The sequence below is a fragment of the Canis aureus genome, chromosome 1, assembly GCF_053574225.1.
Source record: "Canis aureus isolate CA01 chromosome 1, VMU_Caureus_v.1.0, whole genome shotgun sequence".
Classification (NCBI taxonomy): Eukaryota; Metazoa; Chordata; class Mammalia; order Carnivora; family Canidae; genus Canis; species Canis aureus.
Window position 1 is genome coordinate 62,951,918 of NC_135611.1, and position 24,453 is coordinate 62,976,370.

General features: G+C 35.2%; 1 protein-coding gene and 1 long non-coding RNA gene across 29 annotated transcripts in view; one reads left to right on the forward strand and one right to left on the reverse strand.

The window, feature by feature from the left end:
* TRDN (triadin) overlaps positions 1–24,453 on the reverse strand; it is a 361,517-nt gene that overhangs the window by 35,640 nt on the left and 301,424 nt on the right. For 15 of the 19 annotated variants that reach the window (XM_077902099.1, XM_077902108.1, XM_077902007.1 and 12 more), the window contains 6 exons: positions 13,153–13,179; positions 12,626–12,655; positions 7,460–7,489; positions 5,437–5,484; positions 3,315–3,371; positions 2,087–2,104 (listed from right to left, as the gene is read on the reverse strand). In XM_077902099.1, coding sequence (XP_077758225.1) covers positions 2,087–2,104; positions 3,315–3,371; positions 5,437–5,484; positions 7,460–7,489; positions 12,626–12,655; positions 13,153–13,179 — 210 coding nt within the window. The remainder of the gene's footprint in view (positions 1–2,086; positions 2,105–3,314; positions 3,372–5,436; positions 5,485–7,459; positions 7,490–12,625; positions 12,656–13,152; positions 13,180–24,453) is intronic. The other 4 variants (XM_077902119.1, XM_077902047.1, XM_077902070.1 and 1 more) reach the window with 2 other exon arrangements.
* LOC144316323 (uncharacterized) lies at positions 95–23,580 on the forward strand. Of its 10 annotated transcripts, none has more exons than XR_013382203.1 (5): positions 95–245; positions 477–721; positions 2,111–2,164; positions 17,783–17,855; positions 22,941–23,580. It is a non-coding gene; the product is annotated as an uncharacterized LOC144316323 (long non-coding RNA). The 10 variants fall into 10 exon arrangements; XR_013382218.1 differs by having other exon boundaries at positions 17,783–17,845; XR_013382227.1 differs by lacking the exon at positions 477–721 and having other exon boundaries at positions 17,783–17,874.

Genomic DNA, 24,453 nt, shown 5'->3' on the forward strand with positions numbered 1-24,453 from the left:
TATGTATTTGCGGGTGATCCTCAGTTTATATAGGAAGCATGCCCTCAAAGTCATTTGCATGTTGGAACACAGAAAGCACATTGCCATAGAAACGGATTATAAACAAGGTCAGGTTCATTCTCAGGGCATCCTGTAAGACAGTCGGAAGATACTAGCCCTCTTGGGGCCTTGTGGTATAGGAAGAAGAGGATAGAATATTACAAAGAGGAGAAAAAAAAAAGAGGATTTTTCTTTCTCTGCTGAAGGTAAAATCATTCCTTGGGGATAATTTAAAGTAGATGACATTTACCTTTGGCATTTTACAAGCTCCACTTTTTACCCCTCTGACTCCGCCTAGTTCCTTTTTGCCAGGTCAGAAGCAATTTGTGCCGGACATTAGTTTCTCATTGAAAATTTAACCTAGACCCCCTGCCCCCCTATACCAGAAAGTATCACATTCTGTATTTTCATTTTCCTGGACCACCTTCTCCTTCCAGCTCCAGTTCGAACTCTCAGAGATGAAACTCAACTGAGTCTAGGACAGGACAAATGGAATCAAATATGCAATTGATATTCCTCTGAAAAATATTTGAAATAAAAAAAAATAGGAGATCTCTCTCTTTCCTTAAAAGTGGAATTTCAAATGAAGCCATTATAGGGTAGGATACTTTGAATGGAGTTAAGAATAGTTGGAAATAGAGCCGATCACTGCCAAGTGTTAGTGCTTCAAATCACCCTCAAGGTTAGTCCTCTTGAGCTGTTATTGATGTTTACCTGTCTTTTTCTTCCCTCACTCCTGAATTTGGAGATGCTAAAAGTACTACCATTTTTCCCCAACAACATGCACCAGGAGTGAAGTAGGTGGGAAGATGTAGGACCTAGGTGGTCGTAAGACTAAACTGGATATTTGTAATTTGGGGTTTGACAGTATTAAGAATAAAACTTTCATGAACTAAATCTGTATAACTGTTAATATTCGATAAACATGCAAAATAAAATAAAATTGAAAAGCTGATATTCAACTTATTAAACTGTCACAATAACAGCTCTGCAAAAGTATACTGGATTACAGTGACGATAATAATATAAAATGCATACTCAACATACATGCAACATGTTCTAGAATGTGAATATATTCTATTAGGCTCCATACATTTGCACCTTACCTCCTGAAACCACTTATGAGGTCTCCTAACTGAACTCACCAAATTCATCTTTGGACTGTGTCGATCCATTTTTCATACAGGATCCAGGGAATATTAGACTCACACACTTTCATTGAAATTGTGTTACATAAATACACAGAATTCAAGGACCAACATCACAATTTGGACACACTTTTGGACTTATTTACTATCTGTGTGACAATGAGCCCATGCTCATGCCTTTCTGAGCCCAATAGTCAGCTTTTGAACTCTCTGCCACTGTAATCTCTGAAAATGGATGATCTTTTAAGTTCATACTCATGAGAAAAAGTCCATGATTTTAATAAACAAATGGCAATATGATTATGATCTCTGGATTTCTAACCACCAAAGTCTACCTACAGTGTGATTAATGCTACTTACCCAAACCAATATGTGGTTCATAACACTGATACTGTGTATCATTTCATTCTCCTTTGTTATTTGTTATGTGTGTTTGAGAGATTGCCAGTTCATCCTAACTTTTTAGTGGTATTTTATAGCTCATATGGACTCACTCAATAGTGATACAACTTCCAGAGATTTCCTCTGTATAACTATAGCAAAGTATTTTTTTAAAGATTTTATTTATTTATTCACAAGAGACACAGAGAGGCAGAGACAGAGGCAGAGGGAGAAGCAGGCTCCCTGTGGGATTTGGTCCCGGAACCCCGGAATCACACACCCTGAGTGGAAGGCAGATGCTCAACCACTGAGCCACCCAGGTGTCCCTATAGCAAAGTATTAATAGTGTAAGACAAAGATGTCAAAAAGCTATAGCAAAACATTATTTTATCATCTATACAGCTAATTTAAACTAAGGTAATACTAAAATTAACAATTAAAGGGGAAAAAACAAGCAAATTATTAAAGTTGAAATGGCCAAGCAATGCTTTTTAGACTTTATTCCTTTCATCTCTTACTTGCTGGTTTGGGCTTGACTGTAGAGAAGAACAGAGAAAAGAAAATGGCATATTGATGAGTACAAACCATTGAAAAAGGTAACTCTTTATCTTCTGTATTTTTTCTTCTTAGTTTTAGGTTTTCTTCTTATATTAGGCTTATTCCATTCTCTCTGAGCACTATTATTTCACTCTCAGAAAATACTTCAATCGCACTGCTTGCTGAAGAGTTAAGACACACCAAAATGTATGCAAAATTTAAAGCTATATATTTGACATACAAATACATTGGGCTAGCCTCTTGCTAATCCCCAAATACCCATATAACTAAACGAGACCCTCAGAGGCCACATTAACACCTTAGGGTGCAAATTAGAAGAATACTAGCTGAAATTATGAGCTTTGACAATGGCTTTAATAGAGTACAAGGGACATGTGAAGTGATGTGTAAATGACCTTATAAGGTTTCTTTCTTTCTCATGTGTTAATAGTCTATAATTTTATAATTAGTTTTTTCCTGAATTCTATTATATTTTCTTCTGAGAAATTGGATTTAAATCTGATTGTCATGATTATCTTAGTTAAAATGAAATTATATCACAGACTTTTTCTTTTGAAATGAACTTTTTTTGCGTTTAGTAAGAAATGGGACTCTGTTAACTGCCTGTTGCCCACTTGGAATTCAGTGAAGAGATTCAGTAGTTTGGGATGTCAGCTGAGGTGAAGACCCTGTTTCATTCATCCCTATAGGAAAGAACTTCAGAATGGCCAAGAGCATGTACACCCCTCTTTTCTCCTCACCTGAAATACTGAGAGATACAGTTTTAATATTGTATGTTGTCTATGTTCATACAACCATATAACTGTCTGTGGAGCCCTCATGAAAGGATATTTTTCCATATAATACATAAACAGTAGATTTCATAGTTTCAGACTCCTGTGATCTTACAGTTGAGGAAATGTGGTTTTAAAATAAGATTAAATACCTGGTAGTATATGATAACCAATGAATTACTTGGATTACCTCACAAGTTCTATGTAAGTTTAGATCAAACAGACTTAAATAATTAAATTACAATATTCTAGTATTCCATTGTTAATTTTATTGACTATTTCTTTCAGTATTTATAAGAATTTGTAATCTTAGAATTTATGGTGCTGAAACTCTGCACACTTCAGTGAAGATATGTGTGTACTCAAGTAACATAAAGCTCATAAATAGGAGAAAAATATGAAATATCTTATTTACCTGTTTTTTCTATAGCTGCTTTTTCTGTAGCTTTTACCTGCTTGACAACTTTTTCTTCTGTGATAGGAAAAAATGTTAACACAAGTAGAAAATGTAAATGCATCAGTATAAAACAGTGACATATGTCAAGTTTGATATTTTGTATTCTCTTTGAAATAACACCAATACTGAGAAAAACTTGTTTTTTTTTTTTGTTTTTTTTGTTTTTTTTTTTTCCAGAAAAGCAGCAAGTGATATCTTCCATTCAAATTGGGTGGAGCACAAAGAAAATGTGTCCAGCTGCAGACATCCTTTGCAACTCTCCTGCCCTAAAATTTTTGCCAATTGGAATTATTCCCTGACCTGCCAATACACATCTACCCCTTGCCTTCACTGTATTTCACTGTATTTATCTACACAGGGGTTGTTTTATAAGACACGTGTTCTTTTTAAGTAATTGAACTAGAGCAGGAAGAAACAATTTTTTATTTTTCTTGTGTAAGATTCCTCCCTGAGAACCCAAGATTAGTCTTGCAACACAAGTTTTTTATGGTGCAAAGTTGGGGAAGAGCAAGAGGAATACATGTAGGGGATGTCTTCTGTCCTCTATATGGTTTTATAGATATAGTCAAAGAGATTTGGGTCAACGTAGAGAGATTAGGACGATGATCCTATGTAAAATTGACCTTGTCAATAATTCAACAGCGGGAATGAGTCAATTAGAAAGTTTCCCTGGGAAGCAGAATTTAGAGTATGAACATTATCCCTAAAATAAAAGGAAGGTATGGCTGGAGGACAGTATGCTTATTGTACTCTCAGAGACTAAAGTCTCACTCTGTATTTCGGCTCAAAATGACTGACATTTGGGACAATCAAGAAAATAATAGGGTTTTATTATTCATTAATGAGGAGGTTCTAAAAGTTATTTCTAAGGTTCTGCTTAGAACCTTAGAATACAGACAGCTATTCTTGGCTCCTCATGCTCCTGGTCTGCTTTTCATATTCCTGTTGGTGTCTCATATACTTTAAAACATAGGCAAAGGAAATCAAATGGCCTGAAACCCATTTTAAACAGTTTTTCTACAGTAAAAAGTCTGAAAGTGTAAGCAAAATGTTTGCTAAGATAGGCTTAGAGAAACTATGTTTCTAACTTATTGAAAATTCTTCCCTAACCATGTTCATAGCTTTGGGTAAACAAGTCAGTCTGGAATGAAGGACACAATAACTGAGGCATGGGACTGTCTCAAAATTAAACTCATATTTAATTAGCATAAATGACAACTTAAAAGTTTTTATTTTTGGGGCTCCTGGGTGACTCAGTTAGGCAGCTGACTCTTGATTTTGGCTCAGGTCATGATCTCAGGGTCATGACAGCCAGTCCCTCACCTCCAGCTCTGCACACAGAGCAGGGTCTGCTTGCCTTTTCCCTACCCCCACTCTCTCAAATAATTAAATATCTTTATAAAAACTTAAACGTTTTTATTCTTGAATAAAAAAATCCAATTGATAAATTTGTGTTGGTAAATTCTGTATGTCTTTTTATGAGCAGAACATACAGGCTTACCTCTATTATCTCCAGGAATGAAAAACAAAAAAAGTGAGGCAAAGATGGAAGGAGGAAGGAGGAAGGGAAGCAGGGTGAAATGTTGATTTCCTTTTCTTGGGGTTGTTGGAATTTAAAATGATTGTGTTTGAATGAGCCATTCTGAATTATAAGTTTTCCAAAGATGACTTGCCTCAAACAGGACAGAATAAAACAACCATAGAGCCCATTCACCCGAATGCTAAGATCTCCTAATAGATGGACATCCTCCATCTAATACATAAAAAGCAGATTTCATTGTTTCAGACTCCTGCGATCTTACAGTTTGAGGAAACGTGGTTTTAAAATAAGATTAAGCTGTCTCTGTTGGGAAGGGATAGACTAGCTGCAGGTGACACTTGACAGGTCAAGTCCTCAGACACTTGACAGGTCAAGTCCTACACGTTGTGGAGATGACTAAAATTGGAGATGTTCTAGAAGTTGGATGACTTAAGACATGAATCATCCTGAAAACTTTAGATTCGACATTAAGCTCTTCATCCTGCTGAAACTGGACCAAGGAAAGACAATTTAATACTACAGGTACCACCTGCAAAATACCTGGTTTCCCATGAGAAACAGTCTTTTCTGGTTTTGCTATGTCTTGTTCTGAAAATAATAAAAAGAAAATCTTTTCAGATATTTAGAAGATTTATAAATCAACATATGGTGGTTTTCTTTCCTATTTCATAGGCCAGTGATTTGTTATGCAGAGAATAACAGATTTCAACGAATGTGTCCATGGAGAAAAACTGTTTCTAGATTTGCATGTCATTTTAATTTATGTGAAAAACTTAAAGATTTTGGTTGCATGAAACAATATACCAAGAATTCTTATTTACATTTAAGTACTTATGACTTCCAAGACATAGGCTGCAATAAAACATAAATGCCAAAGTATAGATAGCAAGTATATATTACTGAAAATATTTAACATTTTCTTGTCAAAATTCTATATAAACATTTGGGATGAAATGGATATATATATGTATTTGAGTTTTTTTCAGATGAAGTTCAAAAGAAAATATTCATGTATGAAAAAAAAATCAGAATCAATTAAATTACCTGCAAAATTGTGGTGTTTTACAATAGTAAATAAAAGTTTGCTTATTTATTTATTTAAAAGATTTTAATCATTTATTTGACAGAGAGAGAGAGAGAGAGAGGGAGAGAGCTCCAAGTAAGGGGGGAGTAGGAGAGGGAGAAGCAGGCTCCCAGTAGAGCAGGGATCCCCGATGTGGGGCTTGATCCCAGGACCCTGAGATCATGACCTGAGCTGGAGGTAGATGCTTAATTGACTGAGCCATCCAGGTGCCCCATAAAATTTTAAATGGCAGTAGGTTGAACTACAAGATTAAATGGGCTTCCATTTTAAAAAAGAAAATAAGGAAAATGCAAAATGTTTCCATCTGGTCACATGCATCTGCAGAAAAAAAAATACAGTCAGAAAATAAATTATAAGAGTAATTAGGGGGCACCTGGTTGGCTCAGTCCAAAGAGTGTGAGACTCTTGATTTCAGGGTCTTGAGTTTGAGCCCCATGCTGGATGTAGAGAGTTCTTAAATAAATTAAAAAAACTTTAAAATAAATAAATACAAATTTTACAAAGACAGTACTTAGGCATTTATAAGGCTTGATACATTAAGAATATATTATTGATAAAAGCAACTAGATTTAAGCTTATGATCAGTTACTAGGTAAATTTGATGAGAATTAAAGGACTAAGATAGTATTCTATGTCCATCTAAATTTAGATTCTTGAATGTGTTGATATTGAGGAATCCTGCTGTGTAATATTTTAGTGAAGGACTAGCTTCCATAGAGCTGGAGGTTTTTTTTTTTTTTTTAACTTGCCTCAGGCCAGTAGCTAATTGGTACCAGAGCTAGGACTCAAACACTACATAGCAATGTAAACTTGGAAAGGTCATCTTGATTTTAGATCAATGTTACCTCTTAATAAAATGATCCTTAGTCTGGGACAATCTCTTAGTGGGAGTTTTGAGTAAATCAGACATGGGCAGAATCCTAGCTCCAATGTATTAGCTTGAAAATCTTGGAAAAATAACTTATTTTCTGAATTGAGTCTATTGAACTATTTCCACAGGCATGAAATATGGATAGTAATTGTCCTGCTGCATGTCTCTCGGAGTGATATAATGGCAATAAAAATCCTGTGCTGTTTCTGAGCTCATAATAGATGCTTAATAAGTTCTTGTCATTTTTCTCTTCAAACCCCAGTAGTCTATGAATCTGTGATTTTATAACTCTGCTATGTCCTTGGAAATAATCCTACAAATTAAATATGATCATCCTAGGGTTTGAAGAACTCCAAGAGATGTCTTCTGAAACTTAGAATGTCTGCTGCGGTCCATTTAAAGCCATCTTCTAGATGTTCTCGCTTACAGGATATCCCTGTTCTCAGCTAACCCAGTCCCATAAAACCATATTGAGCAAAAAAGTAGGAAAAATAATGAGGCTCTGGGAGACTCTGCAGATCTCCAGTTGACAGGTGGTAAGCTCTTATAGTTCTAAAAATGAAGGCAATATCAATTCTGTATCTATTCAAGAATAAAAATATTTTTACCTGGTTTTGCTTCTTTTTTAACTTGTGACTCTAAAAGGAAAACAAAAGGCAGAGATTTTAAAATCTGAAAAAATAAACCAAAGCACAAACTCATTTCTGGAAACGTTTTATTTTGTTTACCATAATTAAAAAGGCAGAATTTTACTAAAAATTATTTCAATTTCCTGCTGGTTTGTTAGTGCTGGACTATTAAGTACGCAGTAGTTAATACCATGCAATATACTTATCTGCCATTAAGTTGTTGCTACTGCTAATTAATTTCACGTTGATTTTCTGTTTTCTCAAGATGATTATTGTGGAGTATAGTTTTAGTGTCAATATAAATTATTTGATGGCAGAAAGAGTATGTTTGAAATATATTTGAATACTTTTATGATTTAAAATTTAGACAAATAGTGTTACAGGTTGAATCACATCCCACAAAAAGATATGTTGAAGTCCTAACCTGCCATACCTCAGAATGTGATCTTATTTGGAACTCAGATTGTTGCAGATGTGATTCATTAAGATAAGACAAGGTCATACTGAAGCAGGATGGGTCCTTAATTAATCCAATCTGACTGGTGTCCTTATAAGGAGAGGAAAAGAGACACAGCAATAGAGACACACTGGGAGAAGGCTATGTGATGTTGGAGACAGAGCTTGGAGTGGATGGATCTATAAGCCAAGTAATAACAAGAATCGCTCAGAAACTCCAGAAGTGAAAAGAAACTAGGAAAGATTCTCCTCTAGGCGTTTCAAAGGAAGCATGGCTTTGCTAACATCTTGACTTTAGACTTGGAGACTCTAACACTATGAGAGAGTAAATTTTTGCTGTTTTAAGCTACCTAGTTTGTGGCACTTTATTCCAGCTACCCAGGGAAACGAACAGATTTTGATACCAGGAGATAGGGTGCTGCTGTAACAAATACATATAAATGTGAAAGTGGCTTTGGAATTGGCTGATGAGTAGAGGCTGGAATATTTTTGAGATACTTGCTAGAGAAAAAAGACCCTCCATCTCCTTGAGAAGGATCCTGGTAGAAATATTGACAAAGTCTTTTCTGCTGGGACTTAGAAAGAACTAAGGAGAGCTATAAAGAAAGCTTCTGAGAATTTAGAAAATACGTATACCCTCATCAAATATATATATCAACAAAATGTTGCTGGAAATAGGAATGGTAAGTGTGCTTCTGGGGAGGTCTCAGAAGGAAATGCTATTGGACCCTGCAGGGGTGATTTTTGTTATATAGTGGCAGAGAACTTGGCTGGATTGTGTTCCTCAGTTGGGTGGTAGTGAAACCGTGCCCCATAGGGTCAATGAAGTTGAAACTAGCAGAAGTAGTAAAGCTTGTTTTTCAGAGAACATTTTCCTTCTAGTTAGCTACTATGTCTTTTTGACTCCACTAACGAATCCACTAGCTGGTTCCATAGAGGTCTGGATTCAAGGTCAACTGATACTGTTCCAACCTATGAACAAGCAAAGCTCTGAATTCTTCCCTGAGATAAGAAGCTTAAGACCCCATCCATGTCATACCAGCACCCAGGGCATGCCCATAGTCCCTTCTCCTCATCCTAAGACAACCTCCTGAAATCAGGGGCCGAATTTTGCCTTGTTCTAGTGTTAAGTCTCCATTACAAAGTGAACATGAGATGGATATTACATATACATTTGCTCAATGCACATGCTCCAGCTTTCCTCTCCCCACTCTTTTCATCAGTATGTATGTAATCTACTACCCTGAATTTCCCCTTTATTTTTTTTAAAGATGTTATTTACTTACTTGAGAGAGAGAATAAGTATGAGCAGTGGGGAGGAGCAGAGGGAGAGGGTCAGCAGGAGAGTGAGGGGGAGAAACAGACTCCTTGCAGAGCAGAGAGCCTGCGCCTGGGGCTCCATCCTGGGACCCTGGGACCCTATCCTGGGACCCTGGGACCCCATCCTGGGACCCTGGGACCGACCTGAGCTGAAGGCAGACACTTAACTGACAGAGCCACCTAGGTGCCCCTGAATTTCCCCTTTAAAAGCTCCTGCTTCTTAACTGGGAAACTGGGAGATGGACTTTGGACCTCAGTTTACCACCTCTCCAGGTTGCCAGACGTTTGAATAAAGCAACCTTTCCTTTGCAACCAACATTTGTCTCTGGAATATTGGCTTTCAAGCAGTGAGCAGCTGAACTTGGGTTTTAATAACAGAAGGTAGATCTGTAAGTGAAGAACATGGATATCTAGCCAAAGAAATTTCCAAGTAAAGTGTGGAAGGTGCGGCCTGATTTCTCTTTGCTGCTTATAATAAAATGTGAAAGGGAAGATTAGTTGTGGTGCGAACTGTTAAGCAGAAAGAATCAGTACTTGATGATTTGGAAAATTCTCAACTTATTGAGACAGCGTGCCATGGAGCAGGGCCAGGAGAGTGGCTGGACAAACTTGCAGATCCAACCTACCACCTCAGCAGAAGGTAGGGTTGGAAATGTAGTTACGAGGAAAGATCTGTGGAGGACTGCCTTGTCCAATGGCATGGATCATCATGATTTGAATGTAGAACTTGTCATATATTTGAGAATTCTATCCAAATAAAAAAATGTTGCCTGATAGAAACAGAGAGAGAATGAAATGAAGGAATAGCAACTTTCAGAACAGAGTCACAGATTCAGAAGCTTGGGTTGATGGGAATTCCTTGGGTAGAGAGAGCATGGCTGCCACCCAGGTGGGCTAGAAAGGCAGACTCCCCACCATACGAGATCCAGAAGACAGTGTATTTGGCCAAAGAGGATAATCTCAGGTCCTGACATCTAATGGAATTTTCTCTGCTATGTTTTGGATTTACTTGAGACCCATAATGCCTTTGTTTCTTTTTTTTTTTTTTTTCCCTTTTGAAATGGGAATGTCTATCCCACTGTTTCATTTTGGAAGCAGATAATTTGGTTTCTGATTTTGCAGATGGAGAGAAATTTTCTGCAAGAAGAATCATACCCTGCATTTCCATAAATGTTTAGGATAATGAGATTTGGGACTTTGAACTGATGAAATGTTGGATGCATGGAGGGTGCAGGGAATAGGATTCTATGGGCTGAATTGTGTTCTCCCAAAAGATAGGCTGAAGTCCCAACCCCCAAAATGTAATCTGATTTGGAAATATGGTCTTTGTAGGTGTAATTAATTTAGATGTAGTTACATGGGAATAGGCTGGGTCCTTAATCTAATATGACTAGTGTTCTTACAAGAAGAGGAGAAAAGACAGAGATAAAGACACAAAGGAAGAAGACATCCATGGGATGATAGAGGCTGAGATTGGAACAATGTAATTTCAAGCCAAGGAACACCAACGATTGCTTGCAAACACCAGAGGTCAGAAAAGGCAAGGAATCTTGTCTCACATCCAGTTTCATTCTTCTGCATGTGGCTGTCCAATTTTCCCAGCACCATTTATTGAAGAGACTGTCTTTTTTCCAGTGGATAGTCTTTCCTGCTTTGTCAAATATTAGTTGACCATAAAGCTGAGGGTTCACTTCAAGATTCTCTACTCTGTTCTACTGATCTATGTGTCTGTTTTTGTGCCAGTACCACACTGTCTTGATGACCGACCACAGCTTTGTAGTACAACCTGAAATCTGGCATTGTGATGCCCCCGGCCCTGGTTTTCTTTTTCAATATTCCCCTGGCTATTCAGGGTCTATTCTGATTCCACACAAATCTTAAAATGATTTGTTCGAATTCTCTGAAGAAAGTCCATGGTATTTTGATAAGGATTGCATTAAATGTGTAAATTGCCCTGGGTAACATTGACATTTTCACAATATTAATTCTTCCAATCCATGAGCATGGAATATTTTTCCATCTCTTTGTGTCTTCTTCAGTTTCTTTCAGAAGTGTTCTGTAGTTTTTAGGGTATAGATCCTTTACCTCTTTAGTTAGGTTTATTCCTAGGTATCTTATGCTTTTGGGTGCAATTGTAAATGGGATTGACTCCTTCATTTCTCTTTCTTCAGTCTCATTGTTAGTGTATAGAAATGCCACTGATTTCTGGGCACTGATTTTGTATCCTGCCACACTGCTGAATTGCTGTATGAGTTCTAGCAATCTTGGGGTGGAGTCTTTGGGTTTTCTATGTACAGTATCATGTCATCTGCAAAGAGGGAGAGTATACTCAGCCATTGGAACGACAAATACCCACCATTTGCTTCGATGTGGATGGAACTGGAAGGTATTATGCTGAGTGAAATAAGTCAATCGTAGAAGGACAAACATTATAAGGTCTCATTCATATGGGGAATATAAAAAATAGTGAAAAAAAAATAAAAAACACTGAAAGGGAATAAAGGGGAAAGGAGAGAAAATGAGTGGGAAATATCTGAGAGGGAGACAGGACATGAGAGACTCCTAACTCTGGGAAACGAACAAGGGGTGATGGAAAGGGAATGGGTGGGGAGTGGGTGACTGGGTGACCGGGCACTGAGGAGGGCACTTGATGGGATGAGCACTGGGTGTTATGCTATATGTTGGCAAATTGAACTCCAATAAAAAAATAAAAAATAAAATAAAAAGGCAAGGAAGGGTTCTTCCCTCCAGGTTCAAAAGAATCATGGCCTTGCTGACACCTTGATTTCAGACTTCTACCTTCCAGAACTGTGAGAGAATAAATTTCTGCCTGACTAAGATATCCAATTTGTGATATTTTATTTTATTACAGCAACTTTATAACACAAATAGTAAACATGAACCAAAGATTTAACTGTTTTGAGAATCAGATTTCTGTGTGTTCTTTTAAAAAAAGTTTCTGTTGCATACTGGAAGCCTTAGAAATGTTCATTTCACTCAGGTGCTCCAAAAAAAAACCCAACCAACCAACCAAACAAACAAACAAAAAAAACAGAATGAAAGGACCAGTTTTCCTGACAGGATATCTGCATCCTATAGTAATCAGTAAAAATAGGGGTTTTGTAGGTCAACTCAATTGCTTCTTCTGAATCAGATCCATTTCTCAGAAATTTCTCCTTTGTAAGTAGAATTTTTTCTAGGAACAGGGGTATAAATAAATATGCATTATGTTTGTCTTATTTTAAAATTTGGTAAAGGATAACATTTTGTGTAATATTTGCACTAGGACACAACATTGGCAAAGAGGTAATATGCTATTTGCTATAAATATGGAATGCAAGTATGAATTTATACATAAAACATACATACCTGATTTCTCTTCTTTCTTTACTTGTGACTCTAAAAATATAGGTGAACATTAATAATGATGATTATACAAAGATAATTTTTTTCTGTATTCATGCATATTTCTTTTATATATTATTTTTTTAGATTTTCCATATTGATTTTCTTCTTTTTATGGATGCAGCAAGTTGATACAAACAGGCAAATAAAGGTTACTTATTATCCATCACAGTAAGAATTATTTTGAGCTAAAATGAAAAAGTGAACTAAAATTTTTATGAGAAGTTAATGAAAGGTATTGGTCTGTGCCTTAAGTGAACAAAGGTTGGAAAAAAATCTTAGCATAGCATGTTTTCAGAAACACAGAGGATATTAGAAATACAAAAGGCATTAGAAATATGAGGATATTAAGCACATTGTCTACACAAAATAGTTATGATTCTAATAGCTTGATTTGAAGCAAAATGCTCAACTATGAAATCAGGGGATAAGTAAAAGCATGCATTTAAGATTTGTTTTATTTATTTATTTTTTGGCATACAAAAACATACGTGGAGGCTTAGGCTTGACTTCTTTGTCTAGAAAGAGTTTAAAATTATTAAAGACTGGGTCAGTAAATTGACTGAATTGACATTGAATATGAAAGAATATTACACATTTGAAAATTAAAATAAAACAGCAAACAACTATTGTTCTTTATTTAAATTCTACAGGATATGCAATTTAATGTCTATACAAAATCACTAATTGAAAAACAATCATTTTTAAATGGTAAAACTCTTAGCTTAATTTTATTGCACCATTAAAAATAATTTGCTCACAAACTCTTGTGTGCAACATTAACTTTTAAGTCTAATATTAAGATAGAACACATAATTTTATTTTGAGAAATTTCTTCTATCTCTTATTATTGAAGAGAAAAAATATTACCTATTTTCATTTCCATTAATATTATTAAATTTTATCTAGCCTGGTATAATATATTAAAAATGATTGCTACTGAAATTGAAACTCCAGATGATTAGAAATATATGTTTTTATTGCATACTGGATCCATAGTGTAAGGGTTGGCAAACCTTCTATGAAAGATCAAATAGTATATATTTTTTACTTTAGGCCATATGATCTCTTTCACAACTATTCAACTCTGTTGTAACACAGAAACAGCTGTAAATATTATGTAAATGAATGGGCATGGCTGTGTTCCAATAAAACTTTATTTATAGAAAATAAATAAAGGTGATCAGTCTGTAGGTCATTGTTTGTCAGCCCCTGCCTTCCGCATAGTCAGTTTTAATTTTCTTTATTTTTTTATCTCAACAAAGATTTCAACAGTAAACAAAAACAGCTTCCTTTGATTCTGTATTCCCTTATAAATATCATCCAGTACCTATCATTGTTCAACTCAGCTTCTTGGGAATGTCATCTTTACTTGCTTTTTCTACTTCCTGACTCCCATTTAATCATTCACTAAAATCTAGTTTCTATTTCCACCATTTCATTTATCAGGTCTCTCTGGTCGTCAATCCCCGCCCCCCCTTTGCCAACACCAATAGATGTAGTTAACTGTATTGATCATTTTTCCTTTTTAAATTCCCATTCACTTGACTTCTGATTAGTCCTCACACTTAAAACTATAGAAAACAGACAAAATATGTAAAACACTGGCTTTAAAGGTATTGGGTATAGACAACAAAGGATAGTGATTTTTAAGTGATGGGAAACAAATGATATATGTCCTATGATTGCTCCAGCTTAATGCCTTAATAGAATTATAAGGCCTTAGTGAAGGAACAGAATTGAATTGACGAGATGGAACTGGGAGTCTGGAAAGGCCAAGATAGCTAGAGATCATAGGTCAGAGTCATGTAAGGCTGCAGAGAAGAGAAGAGAGAAAAAGAGATAAAGTTCTAGAGATTTGTGGAAGGCCCTCTTAAATCTTCAGATGAGCACCAACCAGCATAGGCACACATGGAAATTACTTGGGGTCAGGAAAAGTGTCAGTCTTCCAAGTTTGATCTTTACTTCAGTATTGTGTTGGCTGCTGTGAGGTTTTTTAAAATTTTTTTCCCCATTCCACATAACTTTTAGGATCAGTTTGTCAATATTCACAAAATAACTTGCTGGAATTTGATGGAAATTGCATTAAATCCATAGATCACTTTGGGAGCAACTGACATCCTAATAACTTTGAATCTTCTACTTCCCACACATACACTATCTCACCATTTATGCCAAGATTTTGATTTTATGAATTCAGGAATTACATTAAAACATACAATGCATGCTAAAATTATTATACACTTCCTTGGACTTGGTATGAAAACCCACCTTTCTAATATTCAGGCAAGGATAAAAAGCCCGATTAATTATAAAATTCACAATGTTTTAAGACATAAATAGGTTTTTACAGGGAATTCCTTGTATAGCAATTCCTGGTACTGTTAACTGAGTACATTTGTTTTATGTGTTCTCAACAGGAAAAGAATAGTATAATGTAGTAAATAACATCTTAAAAAAAATCCCTACCCTAAATATATGACAGATTTCCACCCTCTACTCTCACTATGAGCCAATTACACTATTCCAAGCACAGTCCAATAAGAGAAATGTTACTTTAAGTCCAATCAGTTCTACTCATCCCTGCAATCAGGTTGTGACAAACACTGAATGACTATTTATTTCCACAAAGCTGTTTAATTATGATATCTGGGTTTCAGAGTTGGTTTTTACATGCCCTCTCCCATATATATTTATTTCCAAGTCAATTTCAATTGCAGCCTATATTATTCTGCTGTTCTCTTTACACTCTGCCTTATAGATTTTATCGTGTTCCCCCAAAAGTTATGTTGAAGTCCTAAGGCTCATTATCTTGTCAATTGACCTTATTTGGAAATAAGGTTTTCGCAGACATAATTAAAGTGAGGTCATTAGGTAGGGTGGGTCCTAATCTAATATGACTGATATCCTTATAAGAGGAGAAGAGACACAGAATTGGACATGCATAGAGAGAGAGAAGATAATGTGAAAACATACAGGGATAATACCATGTTGTGACAGAAACAGAAATTTGAATGATGTTTCTACAAGCCAAGGAACACCAAGGTTTGCTGGCAATTCTAGAAGCCAAGGGAAAGGGATGGAACAGATAATCCTCCAAACCTTCAAGGAAAGCATGACCCTTCCTACAACTTGATTTTGGACTTCTATCTCTAGAATGATGAGAGAATAAAGTTGTTGATAGATTTTATCATGAAAAAAATGAAAAAAATTTTTTAAAAAAGATTTTATCATGAAAGGATGTTGAATTTTTTTCAATGGTTTTCCTGTGTCTATTGAGATAATTACATATTTTCATTTTGCATTCTATTAATATAGTGCACCACATTTATTTATTTGTGTATATTGAACTATTTTGCATTCCAGGGATAAACCCTACTTCTTCATGGTGTATAATCCTTTTAATCTGCTGTTGAATTAAATTTGCTAGTATTTTGTTGAGAATTTTTGTATATATATTCATCAATGATATTGACCTAGTTTTCTTTTCTTGGAGGATCCTTAGTTGACCTTGGATATTTTTCAGGATTTATCAGGATAATACTGGCTACATGCCAGGTGGGATGGACCTGGCATCTGGGTCTTAGAGGCTGGGCCAGTATTGGGATAGTTTGGCAGACTGGTTTCAGAGGAACCAGCTTAGAGGCTGGGGACCATGTGAGCTGCCCTCGTCCTGGGGCAGGACAGGAACCTAGGTCTGTGGGAGCCATTCCTAAACCCAGGACCTCAGAAAGCCACGAAGGATGACTTGGTGCTGTGGTAGGGCAGTAGGGCAGGAGCCTGGGTTCACAGGATCCCAGTTGGAGCCTGGGTCTATTGGGGTTTACCTAGCTTGGGATCAGGCTGGGAGTCTTGGTCTATGGGAGCTTGCTTAGAGCCTGAGGCTGCAGGTACCAGCCTGGTACCAGGGCCGGCTCTGATCCTGGGGTCTGTGGGAGGTGGCTGGTACTAGGATGGACCAGCAGAAGATTCATGGTAATCTGCTAAGAAACTTGTGCTATGATTGCTGCTCTGAGGCTGTGGGAGCTGGTCAGTGCCAGGGTAGGGTGGGAGCGTAGTACCATGGGAGTCACCTAGGACTTTGAGAGTCAGTCTGGTGGTGGCACAGGCCAACACTGGGGTCTGCATTGAATTTGGGTGATCTCTTTACTCTCCTTCTTCCTCCCTTTCAAGAAAAGTATATTTCTGTTAAGCTGCCCAAGTATGGAAGATGGGGCGGGGATAATGTGAATCTGTATTGACATCTTCCTCAATGTCTTATTGTTTTTCTGTGCTTCACTTAGGTGCTATATTCCCTCACCTGGAATCCTTAGCTCTTCTGAAAGTATATTCTGTGTATAGATAGCTTTCAAATTGATGTTTTGGGGAGGGAATGGACACTAAAAATTTCTATACCATCATCTTGCTGATGTTATTCCCACATGTTCTTTAGCTCTTTTATATTGTTTCATAATCTTATATATTCAGTTAAGAGGTGATATTATACCAGTTTAAAATCTGATGAAGCTTCACAGGAAAACACATCTGAAGATACATGAATGAATAAAGTGCATGTGTGTGTCTATCTATACATGTTCAAAGGCTATATATTCCCTAAGGTCTACACTTAGCAATAAGTGCGAGGCCAATATTGATTGTTTGTTGGAGGAGAATTCTATAAGGCAATGACTCTCAAACATTAATGTAATCTGGGCATTTATGAGGGATGTATATGCTGGACCCCACGCTTGACCTCTAGAATCATAAATTGGGGTGCCCTTCAGGTATATCAGACACATTTTGAAGTTTGAAAGCCACTGTTTGATAACCATGACTATATTTGTTAATAGCATTCACTTAACAAAATCTATGGCTATTTTTTGCAATTTTGAGTTCTAGCTAATTGTATATGTCATATTTATCATATTTCAGCAAATAATTAGAGTCAAAGAGAAAGGTTTCAATCCACTAAGACATAAATGGATAAAGCTAATACAGAACATGGTTATGTTGATTCTAGTGTGTCAACTTTTCAATATAGTTGACAGTAATATTCTATTCAGATGTTTCTGATTGAGATCTATAAACGATGTGATTGATATGAAATCAAATTTATATAACAAGAATTTTTTATTTTTACAGAGGAAAACAAATCATTGTAATTCTGATGTTCTCATGAAGATAGCAACTGGCTCCATATCACAGGTGTCAAATAGTAAGAAGCAATATAACTAGTATATACATACATATATTTGTTTATTTTATTTATAGGAATTTTAGGTTTTTATTTTTTTATTATAGCTTTTATATTTTTGTATTTTCTAAATTTCTTGAATTTTATTAAAAACAAATGAAATTGTCAATGTAATCTTCCCAATTTCTACTTCTACTATGCATTGACTTAAACAAAAATGGTCATATTCAATGAATAAAAGAGAAAGTAAAAAGAATGAGTCAAAAATATTTTAAAATGTTAGACACATGAATGACAGAAATCACAGCAGTTTAAAATTGCATAAAATAATATATAGCATGTCTGTATCTATATATACTAAGGAAAATTCTAAAATTTTTCTGACAAAAAAATTTCTGACATAAAATAAAATCTTGACCTGGTACAGTCAGAGAATATTAATGTGTAGTGTACAGGGACAAGCAATAGATAAGAGGTCTTAAGGGTTGAGTTTGGTTCTCACTCAAACACTCATTTGTTGTGGAACCTTAACATCCATTTAATTTGCTCAGTTTTTCATTTACAAAAACATTAGAAATGGAGGAAGTTAGATTACATGGTTTCTAAGATTTCATGGGGGTAAAGTGATATAATTATGTTAAATATTAATTTAAATTAAAATAGTAAATCATTTACAAAGGAGACAGAATTTAGATAATCAACCTGAAAAGTTTCAGTATTGATTTCTTTTGGGCTTATTGCTCTTTAGTAAATCTGTTTGCTCAATTGCTGATAGATTTTCTGCTGTTGAAGCATGTTAGAGTTTAAGGGTAGAAGAACAAACTTGGTTTCTTTTTCTTTTTTTTTTTATATTTTATTTATTTATTCATGAGAGAGAGACAGAGAGACAGAGAGAGACAGAGAGAGCCGAAGAGGGAGAAGCAGGTTCCATGCAGGGAGCCTGACATGGGATTGATCCTGGGTCTCCAGGATCACGCCCTGGGCTGAAGGTGGCGCTAAACCGCTGAGCCATCAGGGCTGCCCCACAAACTTGGTTTCTAAGACGCTATAGTGAGTGTTCCAGATATAATATATCTATGTACACAGCTATTTAGTACAGAGAAGAAATTGGCTCTGCTGTAGATTTACATCTTCACCAGAAAGAAACATCAAACAGCCACTTTACCTTTTAAATTGACTTGAAGATTAATATCCAAACTTTGTACCATATATATAGAATAAGCGAGCCATTTGGAGGAGGCAAGAAAATATAGGGTCTTTTATGGGATGCTTAAACCAGTTCAGAAATCTTATTACATTTTTCTAGAAGCCATTATTACTCAGCTACATGTTTTATGAGGTTTTATAATCTTTTAATTAACAAAACTAAAATAGGAGTATAAACATTACATATATAAAATATAAAACTGAAAGGAATTGCTTTCTGAAGTGTATATGAATTTGAGTAAACATTCTTTTTTCTTCTTTCACCTGTAGACAAATTTATAGATAGAGGCAATCTCATTTATCAAATGTACTATATAATGTTATTTGGTTGAAAAAATATCATATTTTTATTTATATAATGTTTACAAATATACTTTTAGATATTTAACGTAAAATTATCTATATAATGTAAAAATAATGTAAAATGATTCCATCATTTTACAAACCATCATTTATGTGGTGCTATAAATCAAGGAAATAAATCACAAATGATGCTTTGAAAATTGACCTTTAATTTCCAAAAAGGGACTTGGTAAGCAAGAATTGCCTCTGACAATTGGAACTAAATCTGTGGAAGAATTTTTATTTTATGTTATAGAAATGCAATCTGTTGGTAAGAAGTAAAAATATTTTTCATGGTGTCCTTTAATTTTAAAAGCAGCATTATTTGGCAGTATATTGAAATGGAGTTTGGAAAGTTCTTTATAGTTTACCCAGTATTAAGATCTGTGGTAATATGGCCTCCTAGATACATGAACCCAGTGACATTCATCTTTATTGGATTTGCACTGTGCTCAATTTTCTAGGTATCAATTATTTTGTTCAATTTCTTAAGGCTGTACTACAATAAATTTCCATGGAAACTTTTTTGTTATCCAAGCATCTACCCTTGACCGCTCTGTTTACGATCCCCCTGTTACATTTTGCCTCAGATGAGTAGTGAGGGTATCTTGGGGTCCTGCTTTTTGATGTTCAAAGGGATTTAAAGTGATGTTGATTAAACTGTTAGTAGCAAATGTTTTGCTTACACCATGTTTCAGTGTGAGAGATCGGAGGAAGTTAATAGAGAACCAATAGAAAGGAGAAGTTAATCAAAACCATTACTTTGAAACCTCTTTTTATTTTTGACCAAGAACTTAATATAACACTGACAACATACCATGATTATTCAATCATTTGATCATTTGATTCAGCAAATGATGACCTAACATTTAGGGCATGCCAAGCACTTCAAACTCTTAAGAATAGGCGTATAAGACTTACCTATTAGTTGAAAAGCTGAATTCTTATGGATAAATTAAATTCCAGCTACAGTCATAGTAATTAGATTTGGTTGAAATGCCATGCTAGGTAGTTCTCTCTCTTTATGGGCAGAGACAGAACATCAATTCTGATATCATGCATATACTTTGCAAAGTTGGGAGAAAATAGAAGATATGGGGATAAATGGGTTTATTCCACTATTGACCCACATAACAAACATTCTAAAGAAAGACTTTTTTCTATTCCAAACACGTTCCCTATATTGGTAAATGATACTACATTCTATCTATAATTCTAACCAGGAGGCTGGAACTCATCCAAAATTCTTCTTCAGGCTTTGCTATCCCTATTCAGCTCTTAACAGAGCCCTGTTGATTCCATTTTCTAAATATATCTGGAGTGTACTTCCACTTGTTTATTTCCTTCTCAGTTTCTGCCTCTATTAGAGATTCAAATATATCATTTACATTCCCCATCATATCACTGGATTGCTTTTGCCCTCTTCTTGCCTCTTCTCATCATACTGTGCTCATTTGTCAAGTCTCAGCTCAGCTGTTGTCTCCCTCTGGAATCCTTTCCTGATCTCTTTCCAGGATGAGTTAGATGCCCTTAATCTGTACTCTCAGCATCGTATGAAAACCGTCATCTCTGTACACTGTAATTATTTGCAATACTTTGTAATTATTTACTCATTTGTCTTCCACAAATAAATTGTGAAATTCACTAGGCAGGGACAGCAATGCAACTATCATCTTTGTATTCTTAGCACTTGTGCATTGTCTCAGGGTGTCAACAATAATTGTCTTTAATGAACAAGTGACAACTCTATATAAATGGCTTACTCTATTGAGTAATGCATGCAACTAAACATACTCCCACCAATGACTCACTGAAGAAGCTGCTAAAATATTTGAAAAGGACTTGCAAAAAAGAGAGAGTTCTTTTTAACTCTGTGGCCCTTCACTGAAATATACCACTGGCAGAAATCTTCCATTTTTTTTTCTACGTAGGGAATTTTTCAAATTTGTATTGTGGTCATCTCATTTGAGATATATGAAAATAAAACATGTCAAAGTTTGTGTATGGAATTTCTCATTAGTGTTGGTTATGGTTATTTTATCTATGAAAAGGAGAAAATTATGCCATGTTTAGGTGTGACTATTGAGCAGTTTTGACCTGGAATATAATATGTATTCCTGATTATTTCCGATTGATTAGCACCATCTTTCCCAAGCATGTTTTAATTATTAAGATTTACTAAACTCTATTACCATAAACACCACCTGATCACATCCTGATACTTTAAGTTGGTCTTAGGAAAGAAATGAGACAAGAAATGAGCTCCCATCACGTTGAATCCTACCAATGAGATTCAGTCCTGATTTTAAAAGTCAGGGTACTGGTTAAAGCATAGGGTAGGAATGGAGGGTTTGTGAGAAAGAAAGCTCAGTAAAATGTCTAAACCTCGATGGACTTGTCTAAAGTTGTCAGGAATGGCTCCAAAGAAACCATTATTTCTGCCATGCTTGTTATTGGTCACACCAATCTCAGTTCCTGCACTTGAGAATATTCTGTTTTGAAACCAGAAATATGAGAATAAAAGAGATGGTAGTTAATACTATTTCTTTTATCTTCTTCAATGCTCAAATAAATAGTACTGTATCTCTTTCTCAACATGTTTTGTGTTATGAGTGCTAAATTGGAATAGCATATGAAAGAAAAGAAAAGATCCCTCATGTTTGTCCATAAGAGGCAACTGAAACTTTTCTCCTGGAACATGATTCAATTATTAAATATCAACCTTCCTTTAAGCATATCACAAGTGTGAAACACTTCATCACAGGCTTGAGAAATATTCCCATGTGTGAATGTTGTATTGATCCACTAAATTGAAAAATAAAAAAAAATTGATCTAAGAATATAGTTTTGAAAACTGGATGATATATTGTGTGTTATAAATAATATACAAGGATGTTTAGTCCTAAGAGAAAGAAAAAAAAAAGAGATTGAGAATAGGTTCAAATAATTAATAAAACTAGCATATTTTAGAATAGCAAAGAAGAAATAAGCTAAACAATACATTAACATTGGGGAATTGGGTCTTGTAAATTTTACAATATTTTGTCAGAGTAACTCACAAATTAGCCTGGAAACAAAAACCTTTCTACTAGAGTTGACTTCTTAATAGGCAAGTGTCTAAAAAACTTCTGAGTTTTTCTTTTAATTTACAGGAGCCAGACCATCAACTTCTATGGCAAGTTATAAAGTCTTCTCTAGTGAATTGCTTTTGCTGTCCTGGAACATCTCAATTTGAATCTCATTACCACCTTCCTCAATTAGTTTTTATATTGGGTTGAAATTGAGAAGGAGGATTTCAGTGACAGTTTTATAAAAAAGGGGAAATAAAGAGTATTTTCTTATTCTCATAAACTACGGAGGGGAGAAAATCATTCTGGGGAAAGGCTGAAAACGAAAAATTGACTTTTGGAGGATTCTAAAATATATTCAGTTGAAGACATCTCTAAAGAAGACGACATATCTAAATAGTAGCTAATAACTCTTTATTTACCCTAATGTTAGTACAATTTAGCAATTTTAAATGAAACTATCTTGTTCTCTTTTTTTTCCTCTTAATAGAGAGAACTTCCCGAGGATTTACAGAGCATGTGTCAGCTGAGGGAAACTGTACCTGTCATACCCTGATTCAGAAACTCCAAATGGGACTATGCTTGATTGATTGAATTGACTAAGAAATATTACATCTCCAATCTCCAGAAGATAGAATTTTTTTTTAAATCAAGACTTAAGTACTCAAGTCACCATCAAAAATAGGAAAAAAAAGAGATTCTAGTACAAAAATACTTTTTGCATGACAAAGGTTTTATACTTTTTTTGCCCACAAAACAAACAAACAAAAAAATTGTTTTGGTAAGCAAAATGGCCAATGATCATGTCTCAGATTTTGAAATGACTGTCCCAAATTTTAATTCTGGAAAGTTGTTGTCTTGTATACTTATTAGTATAATTAACAGATAATATATTAAATGTTTATTTTGTGCCCAGACCATACTAACTATTTTAAATGAAATACTTTAACATTTATATAGTAAACCTCGTAAGGTCAATTTAGCAGACTAAGAAACAAGCTTCCCGATCCATCTGAATATATAAAATGAAAACTCCTACTCGTGTGTTGATTCAAAAACATTCACTGAGCTCTTGTTATGTGCCAGGAACTGTTTGAGGAGTGGAAATACATGAAATAAACCAACCTTAAGGAACATACGCTGTACTCCCCTGTGTGTTATTAGTATCCTCTAGAATTGTTGTCTAAGCATTGCTGTAGGCTGGCAATTCAAAATAGGAGTGCCACAGTTCCAAGTGGGTTTTTTTGTTATTGTTATTCTCCACCCACCTCCCTCTTCTGCCTCCCTCCCTCTATCATCTCAATTATTCTGACAATAGGATGGTAATAGTATACTTGAGGTTCTAAATTTGGCAGTAAACTATATCAAGGCTATGTTGGCAAGAGGAAGGTACACTATATTTTAGGTTACCCTGAAGTCAAAGAGGACAATTTGCAACCTTATAAGACTTTTTTGTTCCGTGCCTTAGAAATCAAGTTGAGTGTGTGAAAGAGGTCATTGTTATGTTGAAAGAAGCCAGGAAACATTTGCTCTTTATATCAGCTTCCTTGTCTGTAATTTAGACAAAATAATGGAACCTAAGTCACAAGATCATTATGAGATCAAATTATGTTATATATGTATGTGAATAATTCCTCTTGATTAATTAATTGCTCTGCCAATATTAGTTATGTTTTCATTTTCCAAGATTGGAATTAGAAGGCATTTAATAAATGTCCCTGAACTAAAGAGTAAAAATCATTACAGTTTTTTTTTTTTTGATTCATTGTTTCCTTTGAGTAACAAACCCTCCCTACCTGTTGACTACTTAAAAAATATTAGTCTGTGATAGAAATGGTGGTTGACTTGCTGCCTTATAGATTTACATGAGTCTTGATAGGGATACTTATGAAGTATTTATCACCACTGCCACTTGCTAGCGATTACTCACTTTTCCATATCAGCATACTTTTAATACAATTTTTATCCGGAAAGAGAATAAGCACCTCTTCCTCCAAAAATTA